This window comes from Harmonia axyridis, chromosome 1 (assembly GCF_914767665.1).
Source record: "Harmonia axyridis chromosome 1, icHarAxyr1.1, whole genome shotgun sequence".
Taxonomy (NCBI): domain Eukaryota; kingdom Metazoa; phylum Arthropoda; class Insecta; order Coleoptera; family Coccinellidae; genus Harmonia; species Harmonia axyridis.
In genome coordinates this window covers 20,498,913-20,515,924 of record NC_059501.1, presented here as the reverse complement: position 1 = coordinate 20,515,924, position 17,012 = coordinate 20,498,913, and the positions used below count along the sequence as shown (strand labels likewise).

Genomic DNA, 17,012 nt, shown 5'->3' with positions numbered 1-17,012 from the left:
CCCACTGAAAATTGACAATTCTTTACAATAAAGTTATCCGCCAGTTCCAAGATATATCTTTTGGGCCCAGGGACCAAAATAACCTTAAACCGGCACTGCAAGTGAAAAATGAAGGATGCTTTCCGCTCCATGAAAGGTTGTAATAGTACTTTGTAAATTAAATGTGAGTCACAAATAAAACCATTCCAATATGCAAATAAGACACCGGAGGTAGAGAAAACCAATTTTAGATTAAATTTACCCTTGGTCGCGAAATACAAGGAGTTGATGATATTCATTGCTATCAAATGGTGTCAAGTTAAAAAAACGAATGAAAAATTCATCAAGACACCTCTGGAAGATAACAAAACTCGTTTGTGCTGAGGACAATATTTCGCAGCTCGAATTTTTGCGGAGGAATTATAGGAAATTTACATAAAAGCCCTGCTCTTCCAATTCAGGCTGGCTTTTAGGAGAGAACATCAAAGTCCACGCGACTGAAGCGAGAAATTGCGAAGCTTCCAGAGATTCATGTTCACACTTGATCGGTCGTATACTGCCTGTTATCAAATATAATGCCCCTCTCTGGAGTTGCTATGACAACGGAATCGTGTTTTGCGATACAATATCCCACCTTTGAAAAACGAATCGTACAGTTGAAATTGAAAACTTTAAAGTAATGAAATTTTGCACCGCTTGTAATGAATATCACAGAAAATCTTCACAAATAATTATGAATTGTCTTGATGCCAGAATTGTGGTCTCACTTTTGATTCCGACAATATATGAACATAAAACCATCACAGCTCTATTCAACTGCCATAATAATAACTGGTGTTTTTTTTCGAGGTATATAACTTTAAGTTGGCATTACTGTTCGAGATGGCGACCGATTTAACAGCTGTCAAGTGATTTATTCTCAGTTTGGTTTGGCAATTCATCATGAATCGACTCACGCCTGAACAACTCTTGCAAATAATGCAATTTTATTTCGAAAATAATGGTTCTGTGCGGAATACGTATCGCGCACTACGTCCATTTTATTTTGTTTAGCGATGAAGCGCACTTCTGGTTGAATGGCTACGTCAACAAACAAAACTGCCGCATTTGGAGTGAAGCTAATCCTCAAGTGTATGTCGAAACACCATTACATCCAGAAAAACTGACTGTTTGGTGCGCTTTATGGGCTGGTGGAATCATTGGTCCGTACTTCTTCAAAAACGATGATGGCCAGAACGTTACAGTCAATGGTGATCGGTATAGAGCCATGATTACTAACTTTTTCATTCCTGAATTGAACAATCATGATGTCCAGGAGCTGTGGTTCCAACAAGACGGCGCAACATGTCACACAGCTCGTGCCACAATCGATTTATTGAAAGACACGTTTGGTGACCGCCTAATTTCACGTTTTGGACCTGTGAATTGGCCTCCAAGATCTTGTGATTTAACACCGCTAGACTTCTTTCTGTGGGGCTATGTAAAGTCATTGGTCTATGCGGATAAGCCACAAACCCTTGACCATATGAAAGACAACATTCGCCGTGTTATTGCCGATATACGGCCACAAATGTTGGAAAAAGTCATCGAAAATTGGACGTCCAGATTGGACTACATCCGAGCCAGCCGTGGCGGTCATATGCCAGAAATCATATTTGAAATGTAATGCCACAAGATTATCTTGCGGATAAATAAAATTCATGTCAATCGAATAATCCATCGTTGTTTTATTGCAATCTAAAGTTCTATAGCTCTAAAAAAAACACCCTTCATTTGCATTTTTGAAAAAGTATTTATTTTAAATTCAAATCTCAAACTTTTAAATGTCGGAATCCCAAAATGTTAGGTATATCAAAATTAAAATTTCCTCCTTCTTTTGCACTTTTCTAATCTCTTTTCGTTCTACGATCTGCATAAAAAATTCCTTCCTTAAATACGATAAATATGCGAAGGGAAGAACCTAGATAGCTTCGGATCTCGAATATCGCATTTTAGTTTGTTTATGGGCAATCCGACGAAGGGTTCCGTAAATATGACCTTCCGACGGTTGCGAACAATTTCAAGCTCAATGCAAAATTTTTGAGTTGATGAGAACCAGAGAAAATTCAAGAAGAATATCAAAATAAAATCCTCAATTTTTCAGTAACAAAACATATAACCGTGTGAGGTTTGTGTGTGGATATAAAATAATAATTTGAAGCAAAATTTCATGTTGATCAAGTCATCATAACCATAGAAAATACAAGGATCAGATTGGTTTGAAATACAGTTTTTCATCAATTTTCATATCAATAAATATGGATCAATCGACAACAAATGAGTGATACTACCACCTCCTTCAAGGTTCACGTATAATTCGGAAACAAAATAAACAGGTTCATGCCAAATTTCAGAAGGATCATATCAACAGAACCCCTTATCTAAGTAAACTAACCAACAACAACGTCATAATAACCTTCATATCTTTATTCACTTGCGTGGGAGCAATTAACACATAAATGATTGCTCAAATTTTTTTGTGGGTTTTTCTGATATTTCAATAGTTATTCTGCTATTCCGCCGTTCTCGTGCTATAAACTGTATAGTTAACCCTGCTTTCTCTGATTTATATAATTATACAGGAAGTTTCCAAATTAGACGTGAACCTTAGTCTCACTCATTTGCTGTCAATTGAGATTATTGATAACCGAAAATCTAGAGTTTCCGAGATATATGAGTTCATTTTTCGTCAATTTTGAAGCAAGTTGAGAAATCTTTTAAAAAAACACAAGAACTCAAATATCTCGGAACTGTTGATTTTTGGTTAACACTAACTAAGGCCAAACGACACCAGATAAGCCATGCTAACACGTCCTCCAAGGTTCACTTCTAATTCGGAAACACCCTGTATATGAATCAAAATCGTTATCTCTCTGGTTCTGAAACCACAAAAAAAAACTATTATTGAACGAATAAAACAGATAAAAACATTCTCAGCACAAAATTTCTCGAGTTTTACTTCAAATCAGTAATTCCATTACCTCGACAATAAAAAGCTATCTAACCTCCGATCGTCTCGATAATGAACTTGAGAAATTCCGGAAGTTATTCCATGCATTTCCGTCATGACTGAAACTCACAACTTCGGAGGTAGTGAACAAGGGATTCAAGAGAAAATCCCATCCATGCTCTTCCTGCGAAGGAATTGGACCAATTTCTGCACAATGAAGGAACTGACAAAGATATAATGGAAGTTCCGGTCGTCCACCAATCTATTTCCTTGACTTAACGTCGTGACTTTTCTGATCAACGAAATTTATAAACTTTTTTTTTCAGACTCTCGGATTTACTCCAGCTGACAGAGAAAGCCTCGACAATTGGCTGGTGCACAACTTCCAGAAAAACCTTCCTCCTCATTTCAGTCTTCTTGCGAGTCACTCAACACCTTTCGCTGCTGCTGTGCAGGCCCACAAACACAGTGAGTATTTACAATAATAAAGCGCTTCATTCATAAATCGATCGAAGTAACCTTAGGAATATTAGAACAAAAATAGGAGATATGTCTGTTACCTAAGAATGTGGGAGAGGTAAATCTGCTGGCTTCCTAGTATTGCTAGTAACATGTTGTTTTGTCCTATTGTGGCAATGAAGGCAATAAAGTGACTCTACTATGGGTACCAAGGCACTGTGGTATTGAAGAAAATGAAAAAGCCGATTAACTTGCAAAAAGTGCATCAAGGTCAACACCTGCTGGACCTGAGCCTTTCTGTGGGCTAGAAAAAGACCAATATAAGGCAGGGGTCCAACAATGGAAGTTGAATAACAGGATAACCCACTGGACAAACAATCCTGGACTTATTCAGGCCAAGAAATTCGTGATGATTTCACCCACCTACGCCAGAAAGCTTTTAAAGCTGTCACGAGCCGAGCTTCGGGTGATGGTGGGACTGCTGACGGGGCACTGTCGGTACAAACATCATTTGTACCGTATGGGAAAGTCATCAGATGAGATTTGCAGGCTCTGTGGATCAGAAGCAGAATCAGCCGAACACAAGGTATGCAAGAGTCCAAAGCTGGCTGACCTATGGGGACATATGGGGAAGCAAGTCCTGGATACCCAACAGGTAACGGCCAAGGCCCCTAAGGAGGTTGTCAGTTTTATCAACCTCATTGACGACCTCCTTGAGTTTCCATGAATGAGTAGGGTAGAGAACAAAAGATCTACATGGTCTCAGTTCCCGGAAGGCTGACCGAGCCACAACGACCCCAGTCCAAATAATAATAAATACTGTGATGCATAGAAAGTTTTGGAAACTTTTCATTTGATTCAACACAGAATCGTAATTTCGAATAATTTCATAGTATCCCCATTTTGAATATTTAGATGATTCATTATGATGAGTTCTTGTTCTACTTTCTATAAAAGAAGCAGTTTTAAAAGCACCCTGTATCGCAGGGAGAACCCTATAACCTATAGCTTCGTTGGAAACATATCAACTGCAAATTAAAAAGAACTGCGTGAAAGTAAAATAACGAAGTCCAATCAGAATACACTGTTTCTGATTATCTCTTCGCTCCTCGTTCATTCTTCGATGAATTTTGATAATTAACACATCATCCTTTGTTATGTCATCATTCTCATTCTACAAGTTCTGCTGAAACTCTTATGAAATTGCAAGTAATGAAGCTTGTTTTAATTCGCCCACCCACGTTTGTGTAACATTTCCCGCCTCTAAAGGGTAGAATTCGCTATCCGTGTAAATATGCGTGGGTGTGTCAACAACAAGAGGCAATTTAATTCACAAGTTGGACAGCGCTGGTTTGATTAAACTATTTCACATTTTGCGGTTATCAAAAAAGTTCAACCTTAAAACCTTCATTAACATACACTGTGTCCGTAAAGTATGGAACAAATTCATTTTTAGCTAAACAGACCATTTAAAGAAATAATCCTGAAACACGTCGATTTTTTACTTTAATTTAACGTATTTTAAAATAATAATCCAATATTCAGGGTGAATTACTTTCGAGTAATGACGTCACCGTCATTTTTTTTAATGGTACATCCCCATTTTGTCTCAATTTTCCGATTACTCTAGCTGAGCTGATTCCAAAAATGTCTCACATGTTGATTCCAATTGGTAAAGGGTGGACAAAAATACAATAGTTTTGTGTGTGCTCATAAAGTAACGCGTAACATTCTTTATTAATTAAATTAACAATATTATCAAAAATACTTATTGTCTAGCGGCAATTGGTTTGAATGTAACCCTGTAGTTTGTTACATTTTTAGATAAATAAAAATGAGCTGTTTCCAAACATGTTTGGTACTTGTGATCTAGCAGATAGAATATGAAAGAAATTATTCCTTATTTTTATACATTTTTATTAATATAAAAATGTAGCAAACTACAGTGTGTTGCATTCAAACCAATTGCCGCTAGGCAATAAGTATTTTGATAATATTGTTAATTTAACTAATAAAGAATGTTACACACAAAACTATTGTATTTCTGTTCACCTTGTACCAATTGGAATCAGCATGTGATACATTTTTGGAATCAACTCAGCTAGAGTAATCCAAAAATTGAGACAAAATTGGGGTGTTCCAATTAAAAAAAATTACGGTAACGTTATTACTCGAAAGTAATTCACCCTGTATATTAGATTATTATTTTAAAATACGGTAAATTAAAATAAAAAATCGACATGTTTCAGGATTATTCCTTAAAATGGTCTGTTTAGCTAAAAATGAATTTGTTCCATATTTTACGGACACAGTGTATAATATACAGGGTGTTTCCTAAACATGCAGCAAAAATTCAGGGGGTTGTTCCTTGGACTATTTTAAGCATGTCTTGTCCTTGGATGATTTTTGAAAAACCTCTTTGTTTCGAAGATACAGGGCGAACAACATTTTTCATATTTTTAAAATTAATAATAGTTTAAATAAAAATGCGTACCGCACTGTGTTTACTAAGAAGGTACAATTTATTTTTAAATTTGTTTAACAACATTCCAATTACTAAAAACGGCCAGTTTTTTGACTAAAAATTGTGCAGATGGTAAAGGAATACAGATTAAACACGGTTTTCATTTGAATTCGTTTTGTGATGTATTAGCAATAAACATTTTATCTTTGACTATTATGAATCGCTATGGGTTCGGCAGTCAATGAGGAGAAGATTGGATGCTTGTATGCTGGCTAGAGGTGGTCATTTTCAACAGTTTTTGTAGGTTGAGTTGAATTTTCATTTAATTTTTCATAATAAAATGTTATTATCTGAAATTTTGTTTCCCCCATATCTTCGAAACAAATAGGTTTTTCAAAAATCATCAAAGGACAAAATATTCTTAGAATAGTCCAAGGAACAACCCCCTGAATTTTTGCCGCATGTTTAGGAAACACCCTGTATAGTACAATTGTTTTTGTTATATGTCGTGAATTAGTGAAATCAGCAGATAAAGCAGAAATATCACTTTCAACACAAACTTTACTTTCGACTTCTCAATAATTAGGTGGAAATCCATTTATTCGAATAATAGAGAAAAAATAGGAAAGTAGAAAAACTCTTTAGGTAAACATCACGATCACGTTTTCATTTTTTTTTCTTTGGTACTTCTCCTCAATAACTATTCATGAAAAATCTACTGCTACAAGATTTAATATGCACTTGTATTAATCAGTTACAATTTTACCAGGTTGCGAAGAATTCCCCACACTACTACACTTTTCCGCCAAGTTTGGGCTGGAAAAACTAGCCCTCCAGCTCTTGGAATGTCCAGGAGCAGACGTAGCTTGCGAAATCAAGAACATCTACGACTTTACACCTGCTGAGATAGCAGAACACAACAACCACAGCGAATTGGCCGCTTCCCTCAGGAATTATCTGGTAGGTTGTGTTAAAACAAGAATTTTAGAAGTTCTTCATTACCTCTAGTGTTCTTCCAGAATATGAACGAGTTCAGCAATATGTACGCGAAGCTTAAGGCGATATCTTCAAACCATCACGATGACCATCACAGTTCAGGTAAGTTACATTGTTTCCGTCAAGAAAGACTTGTGTGGTCATATCTGAGGAATAATGTATAAATATTTGAAAGTGCTCAATTTTTTATCAGTGTTTTTGCGTGTTGCAGTTGTTGAATACCTTGTACCAAGAAACCACGAAGATCTGTATAAACTCTGTCCGGCACCGAGGCCAGTTAATTTGAAATTATCCTCATCCCCAAACTCACCAAGCACCAGTAGTACAGGCGATCTCATGAGTTCTAGTGGCTACACACCAATGCATACACCATCCATTAAAGGTATGTACTATTGTCAACCACTAAGACAGATTTTCTTCTCACTTTCATAAGAGAACAACAATTATAATTCATTTAACTTTGCAGTCCAAGAACATCAGTCAGGAGAAGAAGGTAAAACCACAACACACACTAACACCTTGCCCAAAACTAACTCTTCAAAGTCGAAAAAGCACCAATCCGAAAGAGACAGCCCATCGATCACGAAGCAAGCATCGTTACCAAACAACTTCACAATACACGAGGATAAAGTACAGAAAGAACTGTTGGAAATCATAAACGACTTCAAAAACAACGTCCATTCTATATCGCAGGTCGAAAAGCTAGTGGATGAGTGGAAGAACAGGAACGATGTTCAAAAGTCTTTCAAGGAGAAGCAAGAACAACTGAAAGAGATGAGGCTGAGGTGAGTACATGCTGCATTAGCAAGCATAACATCGACTTAGTGAAACTTTTGAATATGAAGTTACTGACGAATTATTTTCAGGTACGAAAAGATACAACACGAAATGAAGGTGGCGCTCAAAAAGCCAAGTCCATTCGAAAGGATCAAGAAGATCTTCTCCAGGCATAAGTCTCGAGAAGACCACGAACAACACGTAGTGTCCAAACCAACAATAACTTCCTCCACCAGCAACTTGAACATCTCCAATGGTCAATCTCAAAGACCAGTCAGCAGTCTGAGTACCTCCAGTTCTTCTTCTTCGGGACGCATGAGCACCATAAGCGGATGCAGCCTAGGAGATAGTGGGACTCATTCGGACAACGAAGATAGAAAGGTAAGAAAGAAATCATTTATATTTCTTGTTGAGAGGTGTGAATGTTTTATTTTTGTTCTTAGAATATGATGAGAATGAACATTGAGGATGACTTCAGGAACGAATTGAGCAGAGCAGTGTTGAATATGCACTATACTCCTCTTCCTGCACCAAAACCCGTCAAGTGTAACCACCCCCATAAAACAAAATTGACCACAACAATTGAGGTAAGTTTCTTTTCACATTTAATCGATTCTCGTTCGTGGTAAATGATTTTTGCTAAAATTCTGTCGCTCAGAGTAGAAATAATTCGAATAGTCTGGCTCAGCTTCTGCTTGCAAAGATATAAAATCAGCGGGTTGTTCCCAAATTCACAGTCGATCAACCGTTCAGTGAAAATTCAATACCACTCCAAATAACAGCGATTCAACCAACGGCCTTCGACAAAAATAATCCCAAACTTCCAATTCTGTTACAGGAAACAATGTCCAACCAACCAAAGAGCGAGAGAACGTCGGATGATCAATATTACATTCAGTTCCCACCTTCCGGGTTGCCAGTGACAGGTCAGTGTACATATTTTGATCTATTTATAATTTCGGTTTGAGGAACGATGAGTTCATTACTACAGGTGATCGTTGAAATATTCAGGGCGTACTCTGGAATTTTAACTTGTTCATTAGCAGCTGTTTAAATTTTTAGGTTTCCGATAGCCAAATAGGTTATTCCTTCTTACACAGGGTTTTCATTTTAAATAGCCCGCTATCTAAGCAGCTGTCACTTTTGCAACTGTAATTTTTTGACATTTGACAAGTAAAAACTAAAATTGGAACGTTACACGCTTCAATAACTCATTGAAATTGTTGAAATTCGCTACAAAAATGGTATAAATGTTACAGTCACAGGACGTCGTGAACCACCTTCTAGGCCGGTAATAGTGAAACTGGTGGAAAAATTTGAGGTGTTGGGACAAGTTAGTGATGTGAAGGAACGAAAACGGTGCGTCACTCAAAAACAACTAAGATTATTGCTGCTGTAGCTCGTATTGTTGACGAGAATCCAGGGTGGTCGATTCCTTGACGATTAGGTCATAATTGATGAATTTTTTATGGTCAGAACTGGAATATATTGATGTGGAAGACGTTCATTTTCAACAGGTCAGCGTTACTTGACATACAAGCAACGAAACAATCGCAATTTTGCAAGAGAAGGTTCCTACCATGTTATATATCGAAGAGATGATAACATTTGCTCACAAGTTCTGATTCAACACCTTTAGACTTTTTTCTTCAGGCCCTGATCAAAGATCAGGTCTATGTCAATGCTCCACAATCGATTCAAGACCTTAAAGATTGAATTTATGAATTTATAGAGGACATACTGCCAAAAATGTGCAGATTGGTCATGGAAAATTTCATGAAAGGTCTGTCGATCATCAACCTGCGGTTGGTGTGATTGGACCTTACTTATTCGAAAATGGGGCTGATGCGAGTTTTTATGGCCGAAATTGGAAGATATTGTTGTAGCTGACGTTTATTTTCAGCAAGACTGTATTGCCAGCTACACAAGCAAAAAAGCCATCGAAATTTTGCAAGAACAGTTTCCTGACTGAAATATTTCTCGAAGAGGTACTCACAATTGGCCAACAAGATCTTGTGATTTGACACTTTTAGATTTTATTCTTTGGGGCCACGTGAAAGATAATACTCCACAATCGATTCAAGACCTTAAAGATGGAATACATGTAAGTAATCGAGAAGATACAGCCTCAAATGTGCGAATTGGTGCTAGAATCTTAGCCATGGCGGCCATTCGGCTGATATCGTTTTCCATCATTAATGGTTTACCTCCACTCTATAATGAAATGAATATGCATTGATTTCTCCTAAAATATACTCTTCTTTTTGGAAATATCACAGTGAAACCTGTTATGAGAGAACTCTTTACAAAAATTATTGAAAGATTATAACGAGTTCCAGAATATACATATTGAAAAATAGCTTTTCCAAATATTCTGATTTGGATTAGCTTTAATAAGGGTGAAATGGCAAGGAAAAAGCAATCAAATGGCTAGGACTTTGAAATCTCCATTTGTTAGTTACTTGGATGTGAGTGTTCCCAATAAATTATTATTATTATTTCACTGAATCGGGGTCTTTAAGGATCTGTTAGTCTGCCGGGAACTGCGACCAAGTTGATATTTTGTTCTTAACCCTACCTATTTATACAAACCTAGGGAGGCCGTCGATACTGTTAATGAAACCGTCGACATCCTTACGAGCCTTGGCTATTACTTCGTAGGTTTCCAGAAATGACTTTCCCATAGAGTAGTTCTTAGGCCAGTCAGCTCCAGGCATTTGCACAGTATGTGTTCAACTGTTTCTACATCCTTTCCTCAGAGTCTGCAGATCTCATCTGCTGATTTACCCAGGCGGTACAAAAGGTATTTGCACAGACAGTGTCCTGTCAGCAGTCCCACCATTTTCCGAAGCTCAGCTCGATGTTAGCTTCAGGAGCTTTCTGGTATAGGTCGATGAAAACACCACAAATTTCTTTGCCTGAACAACACCCGGAGTATTCCTCCAGAGGATTTTCCTATTGTCCCTCTTCCATTGTTGGACCGCAGTCTTCTATTGGTATTTTCCAAGCCCACAGAAGGGCTCAGGACCAATAGGTGTCAACCTTGATGCCCTTTTTGCAAGTTCATCGGCTTTTTCATTTCCTTCGATACCTCAATTCCCCGATCATAGGCGTAACGAAGAGGGGGAGTGTCAAATTGGGGGTATAGATTTGTATAGTTCATCAACGTCAAAAATATATAATTCTGCCGAATTTCACATTTTTTTTATCTCACACTTTGTATGGGAAAGGTCACATAATATTCCACTTGTGATTAGATTTATCTCATAGGTGTGTCCTTTATAGTTTCGTAACTCTACTGCGTTGCTTGAAGGGAGTACCACGAGTCCGCAGGACGAGTAGCAACTCGCTATAAATAATCAATATGGAATTAAATCGACAGACTTACCGCCAAATGTCAATCAATTTTTTTTCTCGTTCAATTCCAAAGATTCATCAATAGATTATGAATTCCTAAAGTGTTTTCGCATGTTTTCAAAATATATTTTTTGTTACAGAAGTCCTCAATCACGCTATCAAAAAAATAAAAGAGGAGAAGGGTCCCGTAACTGCCAGGAATGACTACATGAACATTTCAGCAAATCCATGTTGCAGCAATGATTCATCTTCGTCTCATGAATACATGAACTTCAGGACACCAACCAGTATAAAATAGAATTAAAAGCAAAAATACGTTTTAGTATTTTTATATCTATGTGACTGTGAAAATGTTTAGTATATAGTTTATTTATAACTCTTTTGATATAATTTATGTTATTTTATATATTTGTATTTGACTATTTGTATATTGTTTCTATAGTATTAAAATCAATCCTTGATATTTCTACATTTTATTCAATTTTCACTCAAAAAAAAAATCGTGAGGTCCAAATTTAAGTTGTGCTTTTCGCAAGCAATTGTGAACATAACAAATTTTCGAATTGAAGTTGATTAATTCAAAAACTTTTATATTCCACTGAATAAGTACATTATTAATTACATTATTTCATAACGTGATATTTGACCTACAATAGTTTATAAATAATATTGTCCATCCATTGACATACCAATTTTTTTCAACTTTTAAGAACGATGATACATATATTTGTAAATATAAATATGCAAAAAACTCTAATAATCAACACCTATAATTCACGTTGAGAGAAACGAACTAGATTGGGTGAACTCACAATGATATCAATTCTATATAGGTTAACACTTTTATTTCATACTGATACATTACAAAGGAATAAATGCTTAGTTACCGTAACTATAAACATTGTCATAACTCCCTTGGGAGTTAAACAGGGCACTTATAGATCTTTAACTCCCTCTAAAGTGTTCACAAAAACAAACCGACAGTTGTCGAATTTACCACTAAAGTTGTTACCCGAATTGCAAGGATTTTCTATTAAACGGTTGTCACTGTTAATGACTGTATTCAAACATGAAGTTGTTTCCCTTCTTTCATCTGACATGCCAGCTAACATTCTTGCAGTTTTGTTTTTCAATTCCATGCTGTCGGCCAAATACCCTTCTGCCACCGTTGAACTTCGCCATCCACCATGTCTCTTCAATGTTGTCATATTTGCTCCTGCATTGACCAAGGCAGTCGCAGAAGTCCTTCGCAGACAATGTCCTGTGAATGTTTCTGGATTCGGCAATTCCAAAAAACTAGCAATTTTGCTTGGAATTTTCCCGAATGTATTTTTTCCAACCGGGTGAACTGAGCAACATTACAGTTTCACTCGTGTTTTTACTATCCATATGGTTAACTTCCATCCACTGCAGAAATTTTTCATATTCCTTTTTGTACTTAAGTTCCGACTTTATCGGTAGTAGTACGGAACGAGCTTTTTCAGCCTTTTCCAACAAATCTCTTGAAATCTCAATTCTCCCTGAGTTTGCATTCATTTTCACAAATTTGAATATGATGAGAAACACGATATGAAAAATATCTACAATGTTGTCAGTGACATTTCCATGGCAACCATGCCTACTTAATTCTTAATAAAGATATTTCGTTTTGTTCTGAAAACCAAAACAATTTGGTTTTTATATTTCATGCAGTATGAAATAAAATTAATTATCTATCTTGTGAGTTATTGGATTTTAACCACCTCGGGCAACGCAACAATCCCTCGGGACTTACGTCCCTCGGGATTGAAATCTGTTGCCCTCTGTGGTTAAAACCCTCATAACTCCCTTGATACATAAATAACTATTATCTTTTGTTATTTGCATTTTCGTTCCTTTGCTGTGAATCTCGACATTTTCTATGAGAAAATAAACTAGTTATTTTGAGAGTCCGAACTGATTAATTTTCTCTATAGAAACAACATTTAAACATTCAAAACAACATTGAAACATATTGATATAGTAAGAATGTAATAATTAATGAACCAAAGTCACGGGCGTAGCTGGGTAGGGTTAGGTGGTTCAAACTAAAATTAATCTGTCCAATCATTTTGTTGAAAAACATTCAATAACGCAGTTATAAATCTTATTTCTCAATTCATCCACACACTGGCATATTTTCAAAATGGTAAATGAGACTATGATAATAAGGCTGATGCCTGATGCGGTAATAAAGTAAATCTCTTATTGATGCCAAGCAGTATTCAAAAGTTCTAATAATTCTCTGCTTTTAGTAACTGTGAAGTAGATAAAATAAAGGAAAGTGAATAAGAAGATAGCATCTTAAATGTAAGAGAATGTCCCATCAAGACCGACGCGAATAATGTTTGCGGTGAAAAGCATCAGTTACGCTCAAAACTGAAAACATTTGCCATTCAACATAACTATAGTTCCTAAATAAAATCCTAGGAATTGTTCATTTGTTAAATTTTTAAAAATCAAGGATAAAATATGAGAAGGCGGCCATCAAATTGGGCCGAATTGCCGCCCCTCAAATAGAGGCGCCTGAAACAGTCGCTTCACTGTTCCACACCTGCACGCCTGCGTCCCGTTTCAAAAAATTTTGAATTTAGCTGATCTAAAAACTTTTCAAAATATATTTTTTCGGTCGAAAGATGTCTCTTTGAAAATTCTTTCCTGTTGAATGTTCGCTTGATGGCAAACAATTATTAACTACAGGCTTGAGACTACACAGGTAAAGTGTAAGTGTAAACTGTTGTCTGTGGTTCAATCTTTTGTAATTTGATACGTGACTTCTGTCACACCAACCGACCAACCAAATCTTTGTCTGTGATTGATTTGACATATCCAATCACGTTGTGTCAATAGAACTGAAGTGATAGACAATGTTTTGTTAATTTTTCGGCATAGTTAAAATTGAAATATACTCATGATGATTGATCACATCGAACCTACATTCAAATCGAATTGAAATTTCGTTTTATAATAAGTAATAATACCATGGGAATACTAACAAGTGCATAAATAATTTGAAACTCCACTAGTTTAAAGCATTTATTGAATACCTTACTGATATTATCTAATATCAAAACTGCCAAAAATGGTCAAGTTTTTCCAACAAACTACCACTTTCAATTATAGCTGGGATCAGGTTGCCCAAGGATTTTGGAGGAGATATCCTAATCCAAACAGGTAAGAAGTAAATTATTTTATCTAATAAATGGTTAATGTTACAAAGGAGCTTGGTTGAACTAATTCTCTTAAATTTTTTTATAGTAAACACGTTCTAACTGAAGATACTGTTGAACGAAATATCACTTCTGATGGACAACTAGTCACTAAACGACTGTTGAGTAAGACGAATTCCATTCCAAAATGGGCTGAGAGATTTGTACAAAAAGCCCAAGTCAATATTATAGAAGAGTCAATTGTTGATCCCAAAACTAAAACATTGACCACCTTTACAAGAAACTTGGGATACACTAAAGTTTTGGTTTGTAACTTGATATCTGAGTCCTCTCACTTATTCTGTAATGAATTTGTTATATGTAGTTTCTGAAGAGCTCTCTGCTCAAAACACTTGCCAGTGTTTACCCTAGTTATTGAAATATCCCCAAATTTTTGCAGTCAGTTACAGAAAAGGTAGTCTACAAAGAAAGCCCTGAAAATCCAGGAAAAACTATGGTTCAGAGAACTGCTGTATTCGATTCTCAAGTAAGGGGATTCAGTAGAGCAATCTGTGCATTTGGATATGAAAGATTCAAGAAAAACTGTAGTAAAATGGTGAGTCTATTGTTATCATAAGAATGTTTCAATTTGTATTTTCATCTAAGAATGTATTTGCATATTATTCTAATAACATGCAGTAACAATCAAAGATAATTGTTTTGTTTCATGAACAATGTTTCTAGTCATGTTCAAACTGAACACCTTCCTTTCACATAATATTTAATTTAAATTTGACATAGTTATTCTAATTTAAAGTTTTCATCCTGTGATATGCTAATTTTGAATGAAAATGTTCAGGGTGATATTTTTTCTGGAATAATGTGACCGCTTCTTTTCTCCAGAACTTTTTTGGGTGGACCACTGGTAGTAAAGAAAAAAATTTTAAAAAATCTGATCCAGTACTATACTTTTTGGATTCTTGTAGTTTTGTCGTTTATGCTAACGAATTTGAGACAAAAATTTCAAACAATCCCCTAGTAATCCTCAGGTTAATACAAATTATTATAAAAATCCAGTTACTAAGAGGTGATGAATAAATTAATTATGAGTTTTGGTACTTATTTACCAATTGGTAGTGAAGATTTGATAAACTGTTATAATCATCACAAAAAAGGAGGAGAACAAGAAACACCCTGTATCTTGAAAACAAAGAGTTTGCTGGCCCAAGTTGATAGGACTTTTTTTTAATTATCCAAAGAATCTCTCATTTTCCTTTGTACCTCCAATGTGGGAACACCCTGTATATTGATATTATATTATCGATGTTCTTATTTTACATATCGTTTATTCATGATGAGAATACTTCAAAATCAACTTGATAAAATAAATTAAGGAAACAAACTTCAGTTTTTTATAGGGATTAAATTTCTAGCTTCTCTTCTATAATTTTTTAATGAATATGTTTTCAGGTTGGTGGATTTGAATATGTCCTATCTGGCATGTTTCCTAATAACAATGGTCCAGTTATAACAACGACAACAGTAACATCGAAACTAAAAGATGCAGCAAAAAATGCTTCAGAACTAGCAAAAGCCAAAGCAGCAGCAAAAGTGCCAATTTATGTGAAACTGCACTGAAATATTTGTTATTAATAAAATGGCAACATTGAATGGATGATTTAAGCATAAAAAGATTTTATTGTTGTATAGTATTTTTGGAATTTATGGTTCAAAAAATTCGAGCTAGAATTTTTCTTGATTTTAATTGTGGGTATACTAAAGAGATAGAAAAGGCATTTGAAAAATGTTTAATGTTGAACTGAAATTAATTGGATATTGCATTTTATTGGTACAACTAGAGGTTTCTTGTATAGACAGAAATACTTGTTACCTTTTTGAAGTCAGTAATATGTAATAATTGATTTTGATCAATGAATGGTAATATAGCAGTGCAATTGACCATAGAAAATTTCATTAAAATAAACTAGTATTTCCACACTATACTTTCTATATAATAATTTTCTCAAACCCCTCTGTAAGTTTCATTTGTATAAGCATTCCTTCAAAAATATTATCTGAAACTTCCAATTGATGTTTTCATCAAGAAATGATGTAGGTATGATTTACTGAATTAAATATTTAGATTTTTGGGCACTTAACTGAAGAATTATTCTTCCATAATAATTTTTTTCAGATAGAAAAGTTGAATGTAAATATACATATATCAGAATTAGCATATAAATTTGTAGATATTGTAGATTTTTTATTTCCAAGGTGATTCACATAAAATATACTATTGTATTTAAATTTTTCTTACAAATAAGATCCCCACCTTATAAAACCTAGGCAACAAAGAAGTTCTATTAAAAACAATATTTATTTTTGAGAAAAGTTCTGCCAGTGTGATTGTTAATAAATTTCAATACTGGTGCAACAATAATTTTCTGTTTTTTTTTTTTTTTTCTCAAGGAGCTTAGACTGAAGATGAGTTGATCTGCATTTATTATTTACTGAACCTTACAAATACTCACTTCTCATCAACAGATTAAATTTAGTTTTTCTTCATTATATGCATTCTCGTAAGTGGTTTCAATTCTGGCCCAATGTGTATGAAATATGCTGATTTGGCAGAACTTCAATAACTATTGAAATTTGAAATAAATCAATCTCTTTCAAATTTACCTGTCATTGCTTATTCAATAGGATCATTCAAAGTGTGGTTTGTATGATTTCACGATTCAGAAATTAATGTAGAGTTTCGAATAAAATATTCATTGGATAGAAGAACTTTTTTCGTCAGATGTAAAATGTCTTACATTAACTG

General features: G+C 35.2%; 2 protein-coding genes across 5 annotated transcripts in view; both read left to right on the top strand.

The window, feature by feature from the left end:
• The window catches only part of LOC123683668 (phosphoinositide 3-kinase adapter protein 1), a 70,710-nt gene extending 59,226 nt beyond the window's left edge, over positions 1-11,484 (top strand). For all 4 annotated transcript variants that reach the window (XM_045622617.1, XM_045622618.1, XM_045622620.1 and 1 more), the window contains 9 exons: positions 3,295-3,436; positions 6,661-6,851; positions 6,911-6,989; positions 7,099-7,269; positions 7,354-7,672; positions 7,754-8,045; positions 8,108-8,251; positions 8,503-8,590; positions 11,162-11,484. In XM_045622617.1, coding sequence (XP_045478573.1) covers positions 3,295-3,436; positions 6,661-6,851; positions 6,911-6,989; positions 7,099-7,269; positions 7,354-7,672; positions 7,754-8,045; positions 8,108-8,251; positions 8,503-8,590; positions 11,162-11,319 — 1,584 coding nt within the window. In that variant the 3' untranslated portion in view covers positions 11,320-11,484. The remainder of the gene's footprint in view (positions 1-3,294; positions 3,437-6,660; positions 6,852-6,910; positions 6,990-7,098; positions 7,270-7,353; positions 7,673-7,753; positions 8,046-8,107; positions 8,252-8,502; positions 8,591-11,161) is intronic.
• A 2,364-nt stretch (positions 11,485-13,848) lies between these two features.
• On the top strand, positions 13,849-16,189 carry LOC123684524 (protein preli-like). Its single transcript, XM_045623818.1, has 4 exons — positions 13,849-14,213; positions 14,298-14,514; positions 14,649-14,804; positions 15,659-16,189. Exons 1-4 carry the CDS (start codon positions 14,122-14,124, stop codon positions 15,824-15,826), a joined length of 633 nt encoding a protein of 210 aa, XP_045479774.1. The 5' UTR covers positions 13,849-14,121; the 3' UTR covers positions 15,827-16,189.
• Positions 16,190-17,012: the final 823 nt, after the last annotated feature.

Bases quoted from the DNA above. Each gene is read 5' to 3' on its own strand.
- LOC123684524 (XM_045623818.1), top strand. From the start codon at position 14,122: ATGGTCAAGTTTTTCCAACAAACTACCACTTTCAATTATAGCTGGGAT. The intron at 14,214-14,297 runs GTAAGAAGTAAA...ATTTTTTTATAG, and splicing joins AGATATCCTAATCCAAACAG to TAAACACGTTCTAACTGAAG. The intron at 14,805-15,658 runs GTGAGTCTATTG...ATATGTTTTCAG, and splicing joins AGAAAAACTGTAGTAAAATG to GTTGGTGGATTTGAATATGT.